Source organism: Hemiscyllium ocellatum, chromosome 23, assembly GCF_020745735.1.
Source record: "Hemiscyllium ocellatum isolate sHemOce1 chromosome 23, sHemOce1.pat.X.cur, whole genome shotgun sequence".
In the NCBI taxonomy this organism is placed as follows: domain Eukaryota; kingdom Metazoa; phylum Chordata; class Chondrichthyes; order Orectolobiformes; family Hemiscylliidae; genus Hemiscyllium; species Hemiscyllium ocellatum.
The window spans coordinates 58,641,754-58,655,160 of NC_083423.1; the positions used below are offsets into that span (position 1 = coordinate 58,641,754).

Sequence of the window (13,407 nt, forward strand, 5' to 3'; positions counted from 1 at the left end):
CTTCATTTTATCTTATTCTTGGCATCCATTCAAGACCATAATCCGTGAGTCTAATCTATTTCTCTCAGGTTTTACTTGAAGACCACATTGTAAAAACTACCACCATGAAAGGTTCTCCATTTATTGCCTCCTTCGAAAAGGAAATATCAGCATGGGAGTCTAAGCTGGTAAGTTGGTTTCTTGTAGAATTTAATTAGTGTCTGAATTTTTTTTTGTTGCATCCCACGCCTTGGGTTTTTTTTTTGTTATCTGTTGGCGTTCATGCTTCAGCAGTTTTCAGTTGATGTAACTTCTTCAACTTGGGCTGCAGTGCTGGTCTTGTGGGAACAGCATGACATGCAAACTGCTGAACTGAGGCTGCTTTAGTTTTCATCGTGAGAGACGAAACTAAATAGGCAGTCACTCAGTAAGTGAGCAACTCATCCATGTGAGACTGACCAAGGAGCAGGCTTGGCTCTTACTTCACTGTGCTTCTTCAACTAGAACAGAAGAAGGAATGTCAGGGCTGATTGTGCAAGATGAGAGTTCACCTCCCAGAAGCTTGCAAGACCGAAAGGAGGAGAACAGGCATCTGCAGAGCCATCCCCTTTCTCTGAAAAGTAATCCGTCTCTTTTCTTGTTACATTCGTACTGGTAGCAACAATTTCGACTTCACCCAGTATGTTGTCTTTTCACAGTGGCTGATGCATAATATCCTGGAATCTTGGCTCCGTGTCCAAATGGCTTGGCTGTACCTGGAGCCGATATTCAGCTCAGAGGATATCCACAATCAAATCCCAGAGCAGGGAAAGATGTTTGACGTGGTGGATACAAACTGGTAAGGTACTCCTTTTACTTAAACAAAACAGAAACATCTGAAAGGATCATAGTGGAAGGGAGGGGAGGTGGTCTGTGTTTGTATTATAATAGAAACTAACCGCTTTTGTAAGAAAATGTGACATTTACTGTGGTTCTATAATGAATTTATCCACAAAATCATTGTTTTATCCCATATTTTACTGGCAAACGTGTTTTATTCACTATACATGTGAAAACGTTTGTTCGTCTAACATACATGAAAGAACCTGATAAAAATTAAGTTCCTTCACGCAGAAAGATTTGTAATCACGATAAGTGATGAAATATAAGCAGCTCAGTTGGTGTTGCATTGATTGTGTTTACATTGAACCCCATTGTCTAGTGTTTTCTTATCATTGTTGGAACTCTGAGTGCGTAGCTTGACTTTGTTTTTTTTAAAACTCACCGAGTAAATCTCCTTCTGTCAGTCGAGCTCAAAGTCCAAGTCTTTTTGAAGCTGAATGGACTGCATTGTCCTCCCGGCTAAAGGGATGCAATTAGCAATTTTAAACTCCGATGAGGAAACATGAGGTTGATATAAGGCAAGAGACTAGGGGATTAATGTCAAACTAGAACAATGAGAAACCCTTCTAATTGCAAATGCTTTTCACTAGCAAAGGTTTTTAAAATGATCCAGTTAATTAATTTCTTATTCTCATCTCTGATCTGGTGGTAAATTTGGACATCACGATGTTATTTCATTTGATTTAAAAATAGTTGGTTCATAATCACGCAAAAAGATCGAGGAAGACATTGACCTGTAAAGGTTCAAAGACCTGTTTCTCTCTTGAGGGGTGTCACGTACACCTTTAAAACTTGGCACAGCTAGCTGTCTTAGCATCAAGTAAACATGACTTTCCAATCTTTCAATATTGCACAGTAACGCCAATAATGCCATAAGGCATGTCTCTTTTGGAATTGGTTTTATGCTTCATCTAAGAATTTGGGTTGAAAGAACGGGCTGGATGAAAGGAATACAACATCAAGAACAGTGTTCGGACTTGGGTTTTTTTTTGTCAGACTGTTGATCACAAATTAAGCCAAAACATTTCTTTACTCATTAATCTTTGATATTTTTGGCTCCAAACCTACTTTATTAAAAGACTATTTCAACATGTGCTTCTTTCTTCCAAATTCCTAATCGTCTGACTGACTCCTCCCACTCTGTGCTATTTGTGCCCAGTGGGGAGCATGTCTGTGACAGCATCACAAAGTTACTCCAGGGTCCTAAATCCCTTACACAGCAGTATGCTCAGTACAGTGAAGTCTGAATCGAGTCATAACAGTGAGGCCCCTATCTATCAGCAAGGATGTAGAAGATCACAGGGCATAGGAAAGCAAGGCAGTTATCTCTGGTCTCCACCATCATCAGTTAAAGAGATGATCTGATAATTTATTAAGGAGCTGCTTATGGGATCTTGCTGTGTGCAAATTAGCTAGTGGGTTTCCTGTATTGCAAGAATGACTTCACTGTGAAAGTATTTCATCTGGCTTTGGGAGGTTGTGGTTGCGAAAAGTGCTCTCAAAACAAGTCCTTCTTTGTTTAACAATTCCATCATGTTTCTTTTTCGTAATAGCCTGGATTGAATTGTGATCTGTTACAGTGGCATTCACATTGACATCAAATAGAATGAGGCAGATTTGTGAAGAGACAGTCAATCAGAACACAGCTTGAATGATGCTGCCTGAGACTGAAATGAACGCAATGATCTGAGAAATGTTTTAGCACATGCAGAACGTAATATGTGTGCTTTTATATAAAACAAACTGTGCAAACAACTGGCTTCAACTACCCACAACATGCATTTCCAAAATGTTTTCAATTTTTCCGGTCTGTGCACACTACATTTGTTTAAATGAATGTTTCAACCCAGAGGGAAAATCCAGCAACAGCCAGTAACACTTGAAACGAGGGCATGGGAGTGCCATTTTGCAGTACAGTTGGTCCAGAGTGCATCATTTGTATGTTATATTATCCTTCTGGAAGAGTAAAGATCAGCCTTTCTGCATTTGTGTTTTGAATATTATTCTGTGTGGTATGACAATTAGCTAGATCCTGTAGAGCTCTACAAGGCACAGAATGACTTCTAAAAATTAAATATGGGACATGGGTGTCACTAGCTGATCCAGCATTTATTGCCCGTCCTTAGTTGTCCTTGGTGGTGGTGGTGAGCTGCATTGTTGAACCGCTGCAGTCAATGTGCTGTAGGTAGACCCACAATACCTTTAGGGAGGGAATTCCGAAATTTTGACCCAGTAACACTGAAGGAATGGCGATACATTTCCAAGTCAGGATGGTGAGTGGCTTGGAGGAGAACTTGCAGGTGATGGTGTTCCAATGTATGCCATGCCCTTGTCCCGAGATGGAAGTGGCCATGGGTGTGAAAGGTGCTGTCTGATGGTCTTTGATGAATTTCTGATGGGACAATGTGCTGTGAGTGACTCAGATTATTACTATTGGTTTCCCAGGTGTTTATATTGAAGTTCAGTTGCAATATTCCTGTGTGCCATCTGCTGTTATTTCACATCTCAATTATAAAAAGGCAGAATTTAATTCTCCTCACCCCCTACCTCCACGATGGCAGGTTCAGTGAAGAAGGGGGGATGTTAAATAGAGGTAGTGGAGTTCAGGGTAGTGGTGGAGTCTCCCATCTTCCTACATTTCCCCTGTTCCATTTCTGGGGATCTCCCACAACTGAAGGCCAGTAAAGGGTTTCATTCTGTCTTCACTGGTGCCCCAGCAATGGTATTGCAATCCAACAAAGTGCGCCATCAAACCCTGGCATATTTTTGTGGGTTGTTGGTGAGGGAGCCAGAAAAGAGGTCCCTTGTACATAAATGCATCTGATTTGAGGGGCCAGAAACTGAGATTGGGGTTCTCCATTGAGAAACAACCTCTTTAGGAATGACTCTCCCTCCTGACTCCCTTGTGCCTGGGACCAGTAACAATCTTAGGGCTTGAGATGGGTTTTGTATCAACATCAGACACAATCTTCACCTCCACCCCTCCAGGGATCCATTAGGGTCTATTATAAATATTGAAAGGACTTTCACTATTATGTAATAATTAAAGATGACCCTCACAGATTTGGTGAAACAGGATTAAACGTTCTTCTCATGAGCCTTACCTGGGAGTCAGATGTTATTTGATTCACGAACATCCCATGGATGAGCAACAAAACTCAATATAAACAGCTCTTTGTACTTGTCAATCGAAACAGAATAACACGATGAAGTGACCGATGAGGATCACAAGCCTGAGAGCAGGTAGAGATTTTAGTTGAAGGGGGGAGTTAAGAGATGGCGAGAAAAATGGAGTTGAGGCCTCATTCCGAACAGCCCTGATCTTAGCCAGTGACAGGGAAGGCTCTAAGGGCTAAATGGTCTGCCCCTAGTTTGTGACTAATGCTGAGAATATCACCTCAGAAATGGTGCCTATTGATGATGGAATCGCAGACGCGTCACAGTGCTGAAAAAGGCCATTCAGCCCATCATGTCTTGCACACCGTTTCTATCCAAACAATCATCCTATGCCTCTCTTGACTGAACCTGCCTTGACCACGTTTCCCGGTAGTGCATTCCTAATCCAAAGACACTTTGTTCCTGCATTACATTTGCAAACCACTTTGAACCTGTGCCCTCTAGTTCTTGATGATAGAAATAGTAAGGCCGCTTACTTGCGGAACGCTTCAGAGAACACCTCTGGGCCGCCCGAACCAACCAACCCAATCAACCCGTGGCTCAACACTTTAACTCCCCCTCCCACTCCACCGAGGACATGCAGGTCCTTGGACTCCTCCACCGGCAGAACACAACTACACGACGGCTGGAGGAGGAGCGCCTCATCTTCCGCCTGGGAACCCTCCAACCACAAGGTATGAATTCAGATTTCTCCAGCTTCCTCATTTCCCCTCCCCCCACCTTGTCTCAGTCGGTTCCCTCAACTCAGCACCGCCCTCCTAACCTGCAATCCTCTTCCTGACCTCTCCGCCCCCACCCCACTCCGGCCTATCACCCTCACCTTGACCTCCTTCCACCTATCCCACCTCCATCGCCCCTCCCCCTAGTCCCTCCTCCCTACCTTTTATCTCAGCCGGCTTGGCTCTCTCTCTCTTATTCCTGATGAAGGGCTTATGCTCGAAACGTCGAATTCTCTATTCCTGAGATGCTGCCTAACCTGCTGTGCTTTGACCAGCAACACATTTGCAGATAGAAATAGGAGTCAGCCTTTCAGCTCCTCGAGCCTGTTCCATCACTCAGTGAGACCATGCCTGATCTGTGATGCAACTCCAAAAAAACAGCCAAAATACATGTGCTCAATAAAGATTTATCTCAGATTTAAAATCGAGCATCCACTGATGCGTGTGGAAGAGAGTTCTAAATTAGAAATGCTTCCTATCAGGGCGGCTCGGTGGCACAGTGGTTAGCACTGCTGCCTCACAGCGCCAGGGACCTGGGTTCAATTCCCGCCTCAGGCGACTGACTGTGTGGAGTTTGCAAGTTCTCCCCGTGTCTGCGTGGGTTTCCTCCGGGTGCTCCGGTTTCCTCCCACAGTCCAAAGATGTGCGGGTCAGGTGAATTGGCCATGCTAAATTGCCCATAGTGTTAGGTAAGGGGTATATGTAGGGGTATGGGTGGGTTGCGCTTCGGCGGGTCGGTGTGGACTTGTTGGGCCGAAGGGCCTGTTTCCACACTGTAAGTAATCTAACATCTCTCCTGAATAGTCCAGCCCTAATTCTCCCTAGTTTTCGAATCTACTTCAGGGGTAATAGTTTATCTTTTCCTATTAATTCCTATTAATATGTTGGACCCCTTAACCTTCTAAATTCTGGAGAGAACAGGCCTAATTTGTACAATCCCTGCTCAGAACCTAAATAATTTTGAGCAGGACCAATTTCTCCTTATCAACTCTGTTTGAGTTCCTTATGTTTTTGAAAACCTCTATCAGATCTCTTCTTGGCCCTCAACTCTCCAGGGAGAACAGTCTCAATCTCTCAAATCTATCCTCCTACTTAATAAACCTTATCCCTGGGACCATTCTTGTAAATCTCTTCTGCACTCTCTCTCCAAAGTGTAGCGCCCAGAATGCAATACTCCAGCTAAGGACTGACAAATGACTTATAGAAACCTTGCTCCAGTGCTCCATGCCCCCATTAATAAACTGGAATTTTTATTAACTGCTCTTTCTCCATTTACCTTCAAAATAATTTCCTCTCATAGACCCAGGTCATTCTGCTTCTGCGTCCCTTTCAGAATTTTATCCCTTATTTATAATGTCAGAAAATATTTACTGTCAGAAAACTACGAGTTTCATAAATAGTAAGTAACCTCAGGCATGAAGCACAAATCTTTATAACGTGTAACACTGTGAAATTTAAAAATGTCTTTTTAACAAGGTGTTTAAGTATTTTCGAAAGACAGTCCTTTGAGTTTAGCATTCCTGGTAGGTTTTTATTAGCATCAAAGTGTGACTGTTGCCATTCTTTTATTTTAAAGAAAGAGCAAGGTATTCTGAATGTATTTTGTGCTGATTTGCAGAGAATTATGGAGTCCTAGCCATCAAAACCCCAATGGTCTAGTTTTCATTTTGTGAATGGCCATAAGAGCCATTTAGAACTGTTTCATAGTGTGAGACTTGAGTCAATACCACATCAGAAAGAAAAGAAGACTTGCATTTATATAGCAACCTCTACAACCTCATGGCATCCAGTAGGGGATTAAAGATGGCAGTTTCCATAAGAGTCAACTAATTCAGACTGCCACTTTTGAAACCAGGCTCGAGTTGAATATGGTATCCTTGCTATATACTGCTCAGCCATTCTGTTAGCTGCTGTTCCTTTGTGTTTAACTTGAGAATTGTGGTTTGGCAGACAGTCACAATGTGTCACTTTTTTTTAAAATAAGCTGAAAGTACTGGCGTCGATAATGAAAACCTGCTCTGAGCAAATTAACAAAATTGCATTTTAAAAAGAAAACCCTCTTCTGTCCCGTTTTTGTGAGGGCAGTTTTCAATTGGCTGTCTCGGGATAAAAATGATTCACACTGAGAACAATTGCAGCTTTTCATGTTCCATTTAGCTATAATTTGAGAATGAGGACAGCTGTGCTTTTGTAACAGGCAAGGCTGTTGTATTAACACGGTCCTGGTGGCTTCATGCTCATGCTGGTGTTTTGCGGCAATGCATTTTCAATTAAAGTTGTGAAGCCTGTTGTGCAAAGGTACAGTCACTTTATTCCGTCTATTCTCTCTGACTCTCCAGGAGGCTGATAATGAGAGAATCGGTCAAGGGAGCCAATGCAATGCAAGTTATCTCCCAGCCACAGATGTTGGATAAGCTGAGAGAAGCAGAGTCACTGTTGGATGACATTCAGAAGGGGCTCAACGAGTATTTAGAAAAGAAAAGACTTTTCTTCCCCCGGTAACCTACGTCTTTTTTTTTGTACGCTTTTGTTTGGTCAAACAGCTTGCGGCTCATTCGAGTTGACTGAGTGGAATTTTCAGGGCTTCACTCCCTCCTCGTTCTTCTTCTTTTCTGTAGGTTTTTCTTCCTCTCTAATGACGAACTGTTGGAGATTCTCTCAGAGACAAAAGATCCCCTTCGAGTCCAGCCTCACCTCAAGAAATGTTTCGAAGGGATTGCTCAGCTCACCTTCAACGCCAACAAAGAAATTACCCACATTGAGTCAGCCGAAGGGGAGAAAGTTGAACTTGTCACTCGCATCATCCCGGCCAAAGCCAAGGACCTTGTGGAAAAGTGGCTTTATGAGGTGAAGTGGCTCATTCTATCTCTGCTTTGGAAAACCTTACCTGATTAAAGAATGTAAAAACTAGGAGCAGAAGTAGGCCATTCAGCCCGTCCAGCCTGTTCCACCATTTAATCAGATTATGGCTGATCTCATCTCAGCCTCAATTCCAATTTGCTGCCCTTCCTTTCACCCATTAATCATTAAAAACCTGGCCATCTCCTCCTTAAACTTATTCATAGAGCATTATAGCATAGTTCAGGCCCTTCTGCCCTTGATGTTGTGCCGACCTGTGAATCCAATATGAAGCCCATCTAACCTATACTATTCGCCCTTAAAGTTGGCGAGTCCACAACTGTTGCAGCCAGGCCGTTCCACACCCTTACTACTCCCTGAGTAAAGAAACAATCTCTGACACCTGTTCTTTATCTATCACCTCTCAGTTTAAAGGTAGGCCTCCTCGTGCTATCCATCACCATACTTGGAAAAAGGCCCTCACTGTCCAGCTTATCTAACCCTCTGATTATCTTATATGTCTCTATTAAGTCACCTCTCAACCTTCTTCTCTCTCACGAAAACAGCCTCAAGTCCCTCAATCTTTCCTTGTAAGACCTTCCCTCTATACCAGGGAGCATCCTAGTAAATTTCCTCTGAACCTTTCCACATCCAAAGCTTCCACATCCTTCCTGTAATGCAATGTGTACAAAACTCTAAATGTGGCCACACCAGCATTTTGTACAGCTGCAGCATGATCTCATGGTTCCAGAACTCTACTAATAAACACGAATATACCATATGCCTTCTTAACAGCCCTATCAACCTAGGTGACAACTTTGAGGGATCTATGTACATGGACATCGAGATCTCTCTGTTCATCTACACTACCAAAAGTCTTACCATTCGCCCAGTACTCTGCATCCCTGTTACTCCTTCCAAAGTGAATCACCTCATGATTTTCAGCATTAAACTCCACCTTCCATCTCTCAGCCCAGCTCTGCAGCTCTCCATGACCCTCTGTAACCTACAACATCCTTCGGCACTATCCACAACTGTATTGACCTTAGTGTCGTCTGCAAATTTACTAACCCATCTTTCTACTCCCTTATCCAACTTGTTTATAAAAATGGTAAATAGCAGTGGACCCAAAACAGATCCTTACGATACACTAGTAACTGAACTCCAGGATGAACATTTCCCATCAACCATCACCCTCTGTCTTCTTTCAACTAGCCAATTTTTGATCCAAGTCGCTAAAGCACCGCGATCCCATGCCTCCATATTTTGTGCAATAGCCTACTTTGGGGAGCCTTATCAAATGCCTTACTGAAATCCACATACACCACATCAACCGCTTTACCCTCATCTACCTGATTGGTCACCTACTCAAAGAAGTCAATAAGGTTTGTGAGGCACGACTTAGTCTTCATAAAACCATGTTGACTATCCCTAATAAACTTATTCTTTTTGAAATGATTATATATCCTATCTCTTTTCCAACATTTTACCTACAACTGAAGTAAGGCTCACTGGTCTATAATTTCCAGGGTTGTCTCTACTTCCCTTCTTGAACAAGGGGACAACATTTGCTATCCTCCAGTCTCCTGGTACTATTCCTGTAGACAATGATGATATAAAGATCAAAGCCAAAGGTTCGGCAATCTGCTCCCTAGCTTCCCAGAGAATCCCAGGATAAATCCCATCTGACCCATGAGACTTATCTATCTTCACACTTTCCAGAATTGCTAACAACACCTCCTTGTGAACCTCAATCCCATCTAGTCTGGTCGCCTGTTTCTCAGTATTCTCATCAACAATATTGTCTTTTTCCAATATGAACAACGTTCTTTTTCCTGGGGAAGTGAATTCCACAGATTCATGATTCTTTGAGAGAAGTGATTTCTCCTCATCGCTGCTTCAAATCCACTATGCTTTATCCTAAACCTATGACCTCTCATTCTCGATTGCCCCATTTAAGGAAACTCTATTGTCTCCCTATCTCCACCAGCCAATTAGCCAAACACCGACATATAAAACATAGAACATAGAACAGTACAGCACAGAACAGGCCCTTCAGCCCACGATCCTCATGTATGCACCCTCAAATTTCTGTGACCATATGCAGGTCCACCAGTCTCTTAAATGTCCCCAATGACCTTGCTTCCACAACTGCTGCTGCCAACGCATTCCATGCTCTCACAATTCCCTGTGTAAAGAACCCACCCCTGACATCCCCTCTATATTTTCCTCCAACCAGCTTAAAACTATGACCCCTCGTGTTAGCCATTTCTGCCCTGGGAAATAGTCTCTGGCTATCGACTCTATCTATGCCTCTCATTATCTTGTATACCTTAATTATGTCCCCTCTCCTCCTCCTTTTCTCCAATGAAAAAGGTCCGAGCTCAGTCAACCTCTCATCATAAGATAAGCCCTCCAGTCCAGGCAGCATCCTGGTAAACCTCCTCTGAACCCTCTCCAAAGCATCCACATCTTTCCTATAAGAGGGCGACCAGAACTGGATGCAATATTCCAAGTGCGGTCTAACCAAAGTTTTATAGAGCTGCAACAAGATCTCACGACTCTTAAACTCAATCCCCCTGTTAATGAAAGCCAAAACACCATATGCTTTCTTAACAACCCTGTCCACTTGGGTGGCCATTTTAAAGGATCTATATACCTGCAGACTAAGATCCTTGGTTCCTCCACACTTCCAAGAATCCTATCCTTAATCCTGTACTCAGCTTTCAAATTCGACCTTCCAAAATGCATCACCTCGCATTTATCCAGGTTGAACTCCAGCTGCCACCATTCAGCCCATCTCTGCATCCTGTCAATGTCCCGCTGCAGCCTACAACAGCCCTCTATTCTGTCAACGACACCTCCAACCTTTGTGTCATCTGTAAACTTGCTGACCCATCCTTCAATCCCCTTATCCAAGTCATTAATAAAAATTACAAACAGTAGAGGCCCGAGGACAGAGCCCTGTGGAACACCACTCACCACTGACCTCCAGGCAGAGTATTTTCCTTCTACTACCACTCGCTGTCTTCTGTTGGCCAGCCAATTCTGTATCCAGACAGCTAAGGTCCCCTGTTTCCCATTCCTCCTGACCTTCTGAATGAGCCAACCATGGGGAACCTTATCAAATGCCTTGCTGAAGTCCATATACACCACATCCACAGCTCGACCCTCATCGACTTTCTAGTCACATCCTCAAAGAGCTCAATAAGGTTTGTGAGGCTTGACCTGTCCCTCACAAAGCCGTGTTGACTGCATTTAATCAAGCCATGCTCTTCCAGATGGTCATAAATCCTATCCCTCAGAATCCTTTCTAACATCTTGCAGATGACAGACGTGAGACTTACTGGTCTGTAATTGCCTGGGATTTCCCTATTTCCTTTCTTGAAGAGAGGAATTACATTTGCCTCTCTCCAGTCCTCAGGTACGACTCCAGTGGACAGCGAGGATGCAAAGATCTTCGCAAGTGGCGAAGCAATTGCATTTCTCGTTTCCCAAAGCAGCCGAGGACAAATCTGGTCTGGGCCTGGCGACTTGTCAATCTTAATGTTTGACAAAATTTTCAGCACATCAGCTTCCTCTATCTCTATCCATTCCAGCATGCACACCTGCTCTTCAAAGGTTTCATTCACTATAAAGTTTGTTTCTTTCGTAAAGACAGAAGCAAACAACTCATTTAGGGCTTCCCCTACTCCTCAGACTCCACACACACATTCCCTATGCTATCCCTGATCGGCCCTACTCTTTCTTTGACCATTCTCTTATTCCTCACATAAGTGTAAAATGCCTTTGTGTTCTCCCTAATCCGTTCTGCCAAGCCTTTCTCGTGCCCCCTCCTGGCTCTCCTCAGACCATTTTTGAGCTCCTTCCTCACCTGCCTGTAATTCTCTAGAGCTGAGCTTGACCCTAGCTTCCTCCACCTAATGTAAGCTAATTTCTTCCTTTTGACGAGAAGCTCCATCGCTCTCGTCATCCGAGGTTGCTTTATCTTACCCCTTCTTGCCTGTCTCAGAGGGACATATTTATTCATCACTCGCAACAACTGTTCCTTAAACAGTCTCCACATGTCTATAGTGCCTTTACCATGGAACAATTGCTCCCAGTCCATGCTTCCTAACTCATGTCTAATCGCATCATAGTTTCCTCTTCCCCAATTAAATATCCTCCTTTTTTGCTTAATCCTCTCCTTCTCCATAGCAATGTAGAATGTGAGGCAGTTGTGGTCACTATCACCAAAATGCTGTTCGACCACAAGATCTGATACCTGCCCCTGCTCTTTTCCGAGCACTAAGTCTAGAATGGCCTCTCCCCTCATCGGCCTGTCAACGTACTGAGTTAGGAAACCCTCATGAACACACCTTACAAAAACAGCTCCATTCAAATCTTCTGCTCGAAGGAGGTTGCAATGAATGTTAGGAAAGTTAAAGTCACCCATTACAACAACCCTACTACGTCCACACTTTTCCAAAATCTGCCGAGCTATGCTTTCTTCAATCTCCCTGCTGCTATTGGGGGGCCTGTAGTAACCCCCTAACGAGGTGACTGCTCCCTTGCTGTTCCTAATTTCCACCCATACTGACTCAGTAGGCAGACCCTCCTCGACAATGGAAGCTTCTGTAGCTGTGATACCCTCTCTGATTAGTAGTGCTACATCCCCTCCTCTTTTTCCCCCCTCTCTATTCTTTTTAAATGCTCTAAACCTTGGAACATTCAGCAATCATTCCTGTCCCTGAGAAACCCATGTCTCTGTTATGGCCACAACATCATAGCACCAGGTACTGATCCATGCTCTAAGTTCATCGCTTTTATTCCTGATCCTCCTTGTGTTAAAGCAAACACACTTTAACTGATACCGGTTCCTTGCCAGGAAAATCCTTCCCACGAGCTGGTCTACCTCTTGCTATTGCCTCATCTGCACCAACTCTCACCTCCGGTATACAGCTCAGGTTCCCACCCCCTGGGGTTTTGTTTCTTCTCTGTCATTGTCAGGTTGAATCCTCCAGCATACCACACAGTAACCTGGTGCTCCCTGTTACCCTGCGTGCATTTGAAATGATTGCTGCAGAGCTTACCAATGTTATGAAGCTGAAAAGACTCCAATTAAAACTCTGGTTTGAATCAACTCATTTAGGCCAGAAACTAATTGGGCAGGGGGTTGGAGCACAGAGTAGATGTAAAGTGGCAAACAATGTTCAGTCATATATGTACTCAATACATACAGGAATACTAGGGCAGTCCAGCAGGCAGCAGAGACATGTCCTGGATAAGGCACATGGGAAGGCTGGAAAGCTAAATTCTACCTGTTTTAATACAGTGAGCCTGACGGGTAAGATTAATAAACTTAGAGCATTGATGAGTAGATGGGAATTTGATATTATTGCAATCATTGAAACAATGTTGAAGGAAAAGCAGGATGGGCAGCTCAACCTTCCAGGATATAAAAGCTTCAGGAAGTATGAGTTGGGATGTAAGAGAGGCAGGGGGGAGGGGGGTGGGCTGTTGCATTATTGATAAAGGAGGCCATCACTGCAATAATGGAGGAGCTGTCTTTGAAGGTTCTTCAAATCAGGCCATCTGGTTTGAGCTTCAAAATCAAAAAGGGCTCATTGCTTTGTTAGGATTACACTACAGACCTCACAATGGTCAGAGGGAGCTAGAAAAGCAGACATGTAGGCAAATTGCAAAGAGGTATGAGAGGAATAGTGCTATTGTTGTAGGGAATTTCAACTTTGCGAACATTAACTGGGATCAGATTGAAAAGATTAGTCAGGACGGAATATTAAAAAGTGCATGCAGGATAGCTTTCTATGTC

General features: G+C 43.5%; 1 protein-coding gene across 1 annotated transcript in view; it reads left to right on the top strand.

Annotated features, from left to right (window-relative positions):
* The first annotated feature begins 462 nt into the window (after positions 1 to 462).
* Positions 463 to 13,407, top strand: part of LOC132826812 (dynein axonemal heavy chain 3-like) — a 323,241-nt gene continuing 310,296 nt past the window's right edge. Inside the window, exons 1-4 of the mRNA XM_060843056.1 lie at positions 463 to 599; positions 678 to 817; positions 7,097 to 7,255; positions 7,376 to 7,604. Coding sequence (XP_060699039.1) covers positions 684 to 817; positions 7,097 to 7,255; positions 7,376 to 7,604 — 522 coding nt within the window. The 5' untranslated portion in view covers positions 463 to 599; positions 678 to 683. The remainder of the gene's footprint in view (positions 600 to 677; positions 818 to 7,096; positions 7,256 to 7,375; positions 7,605 to 13,407) is intronic.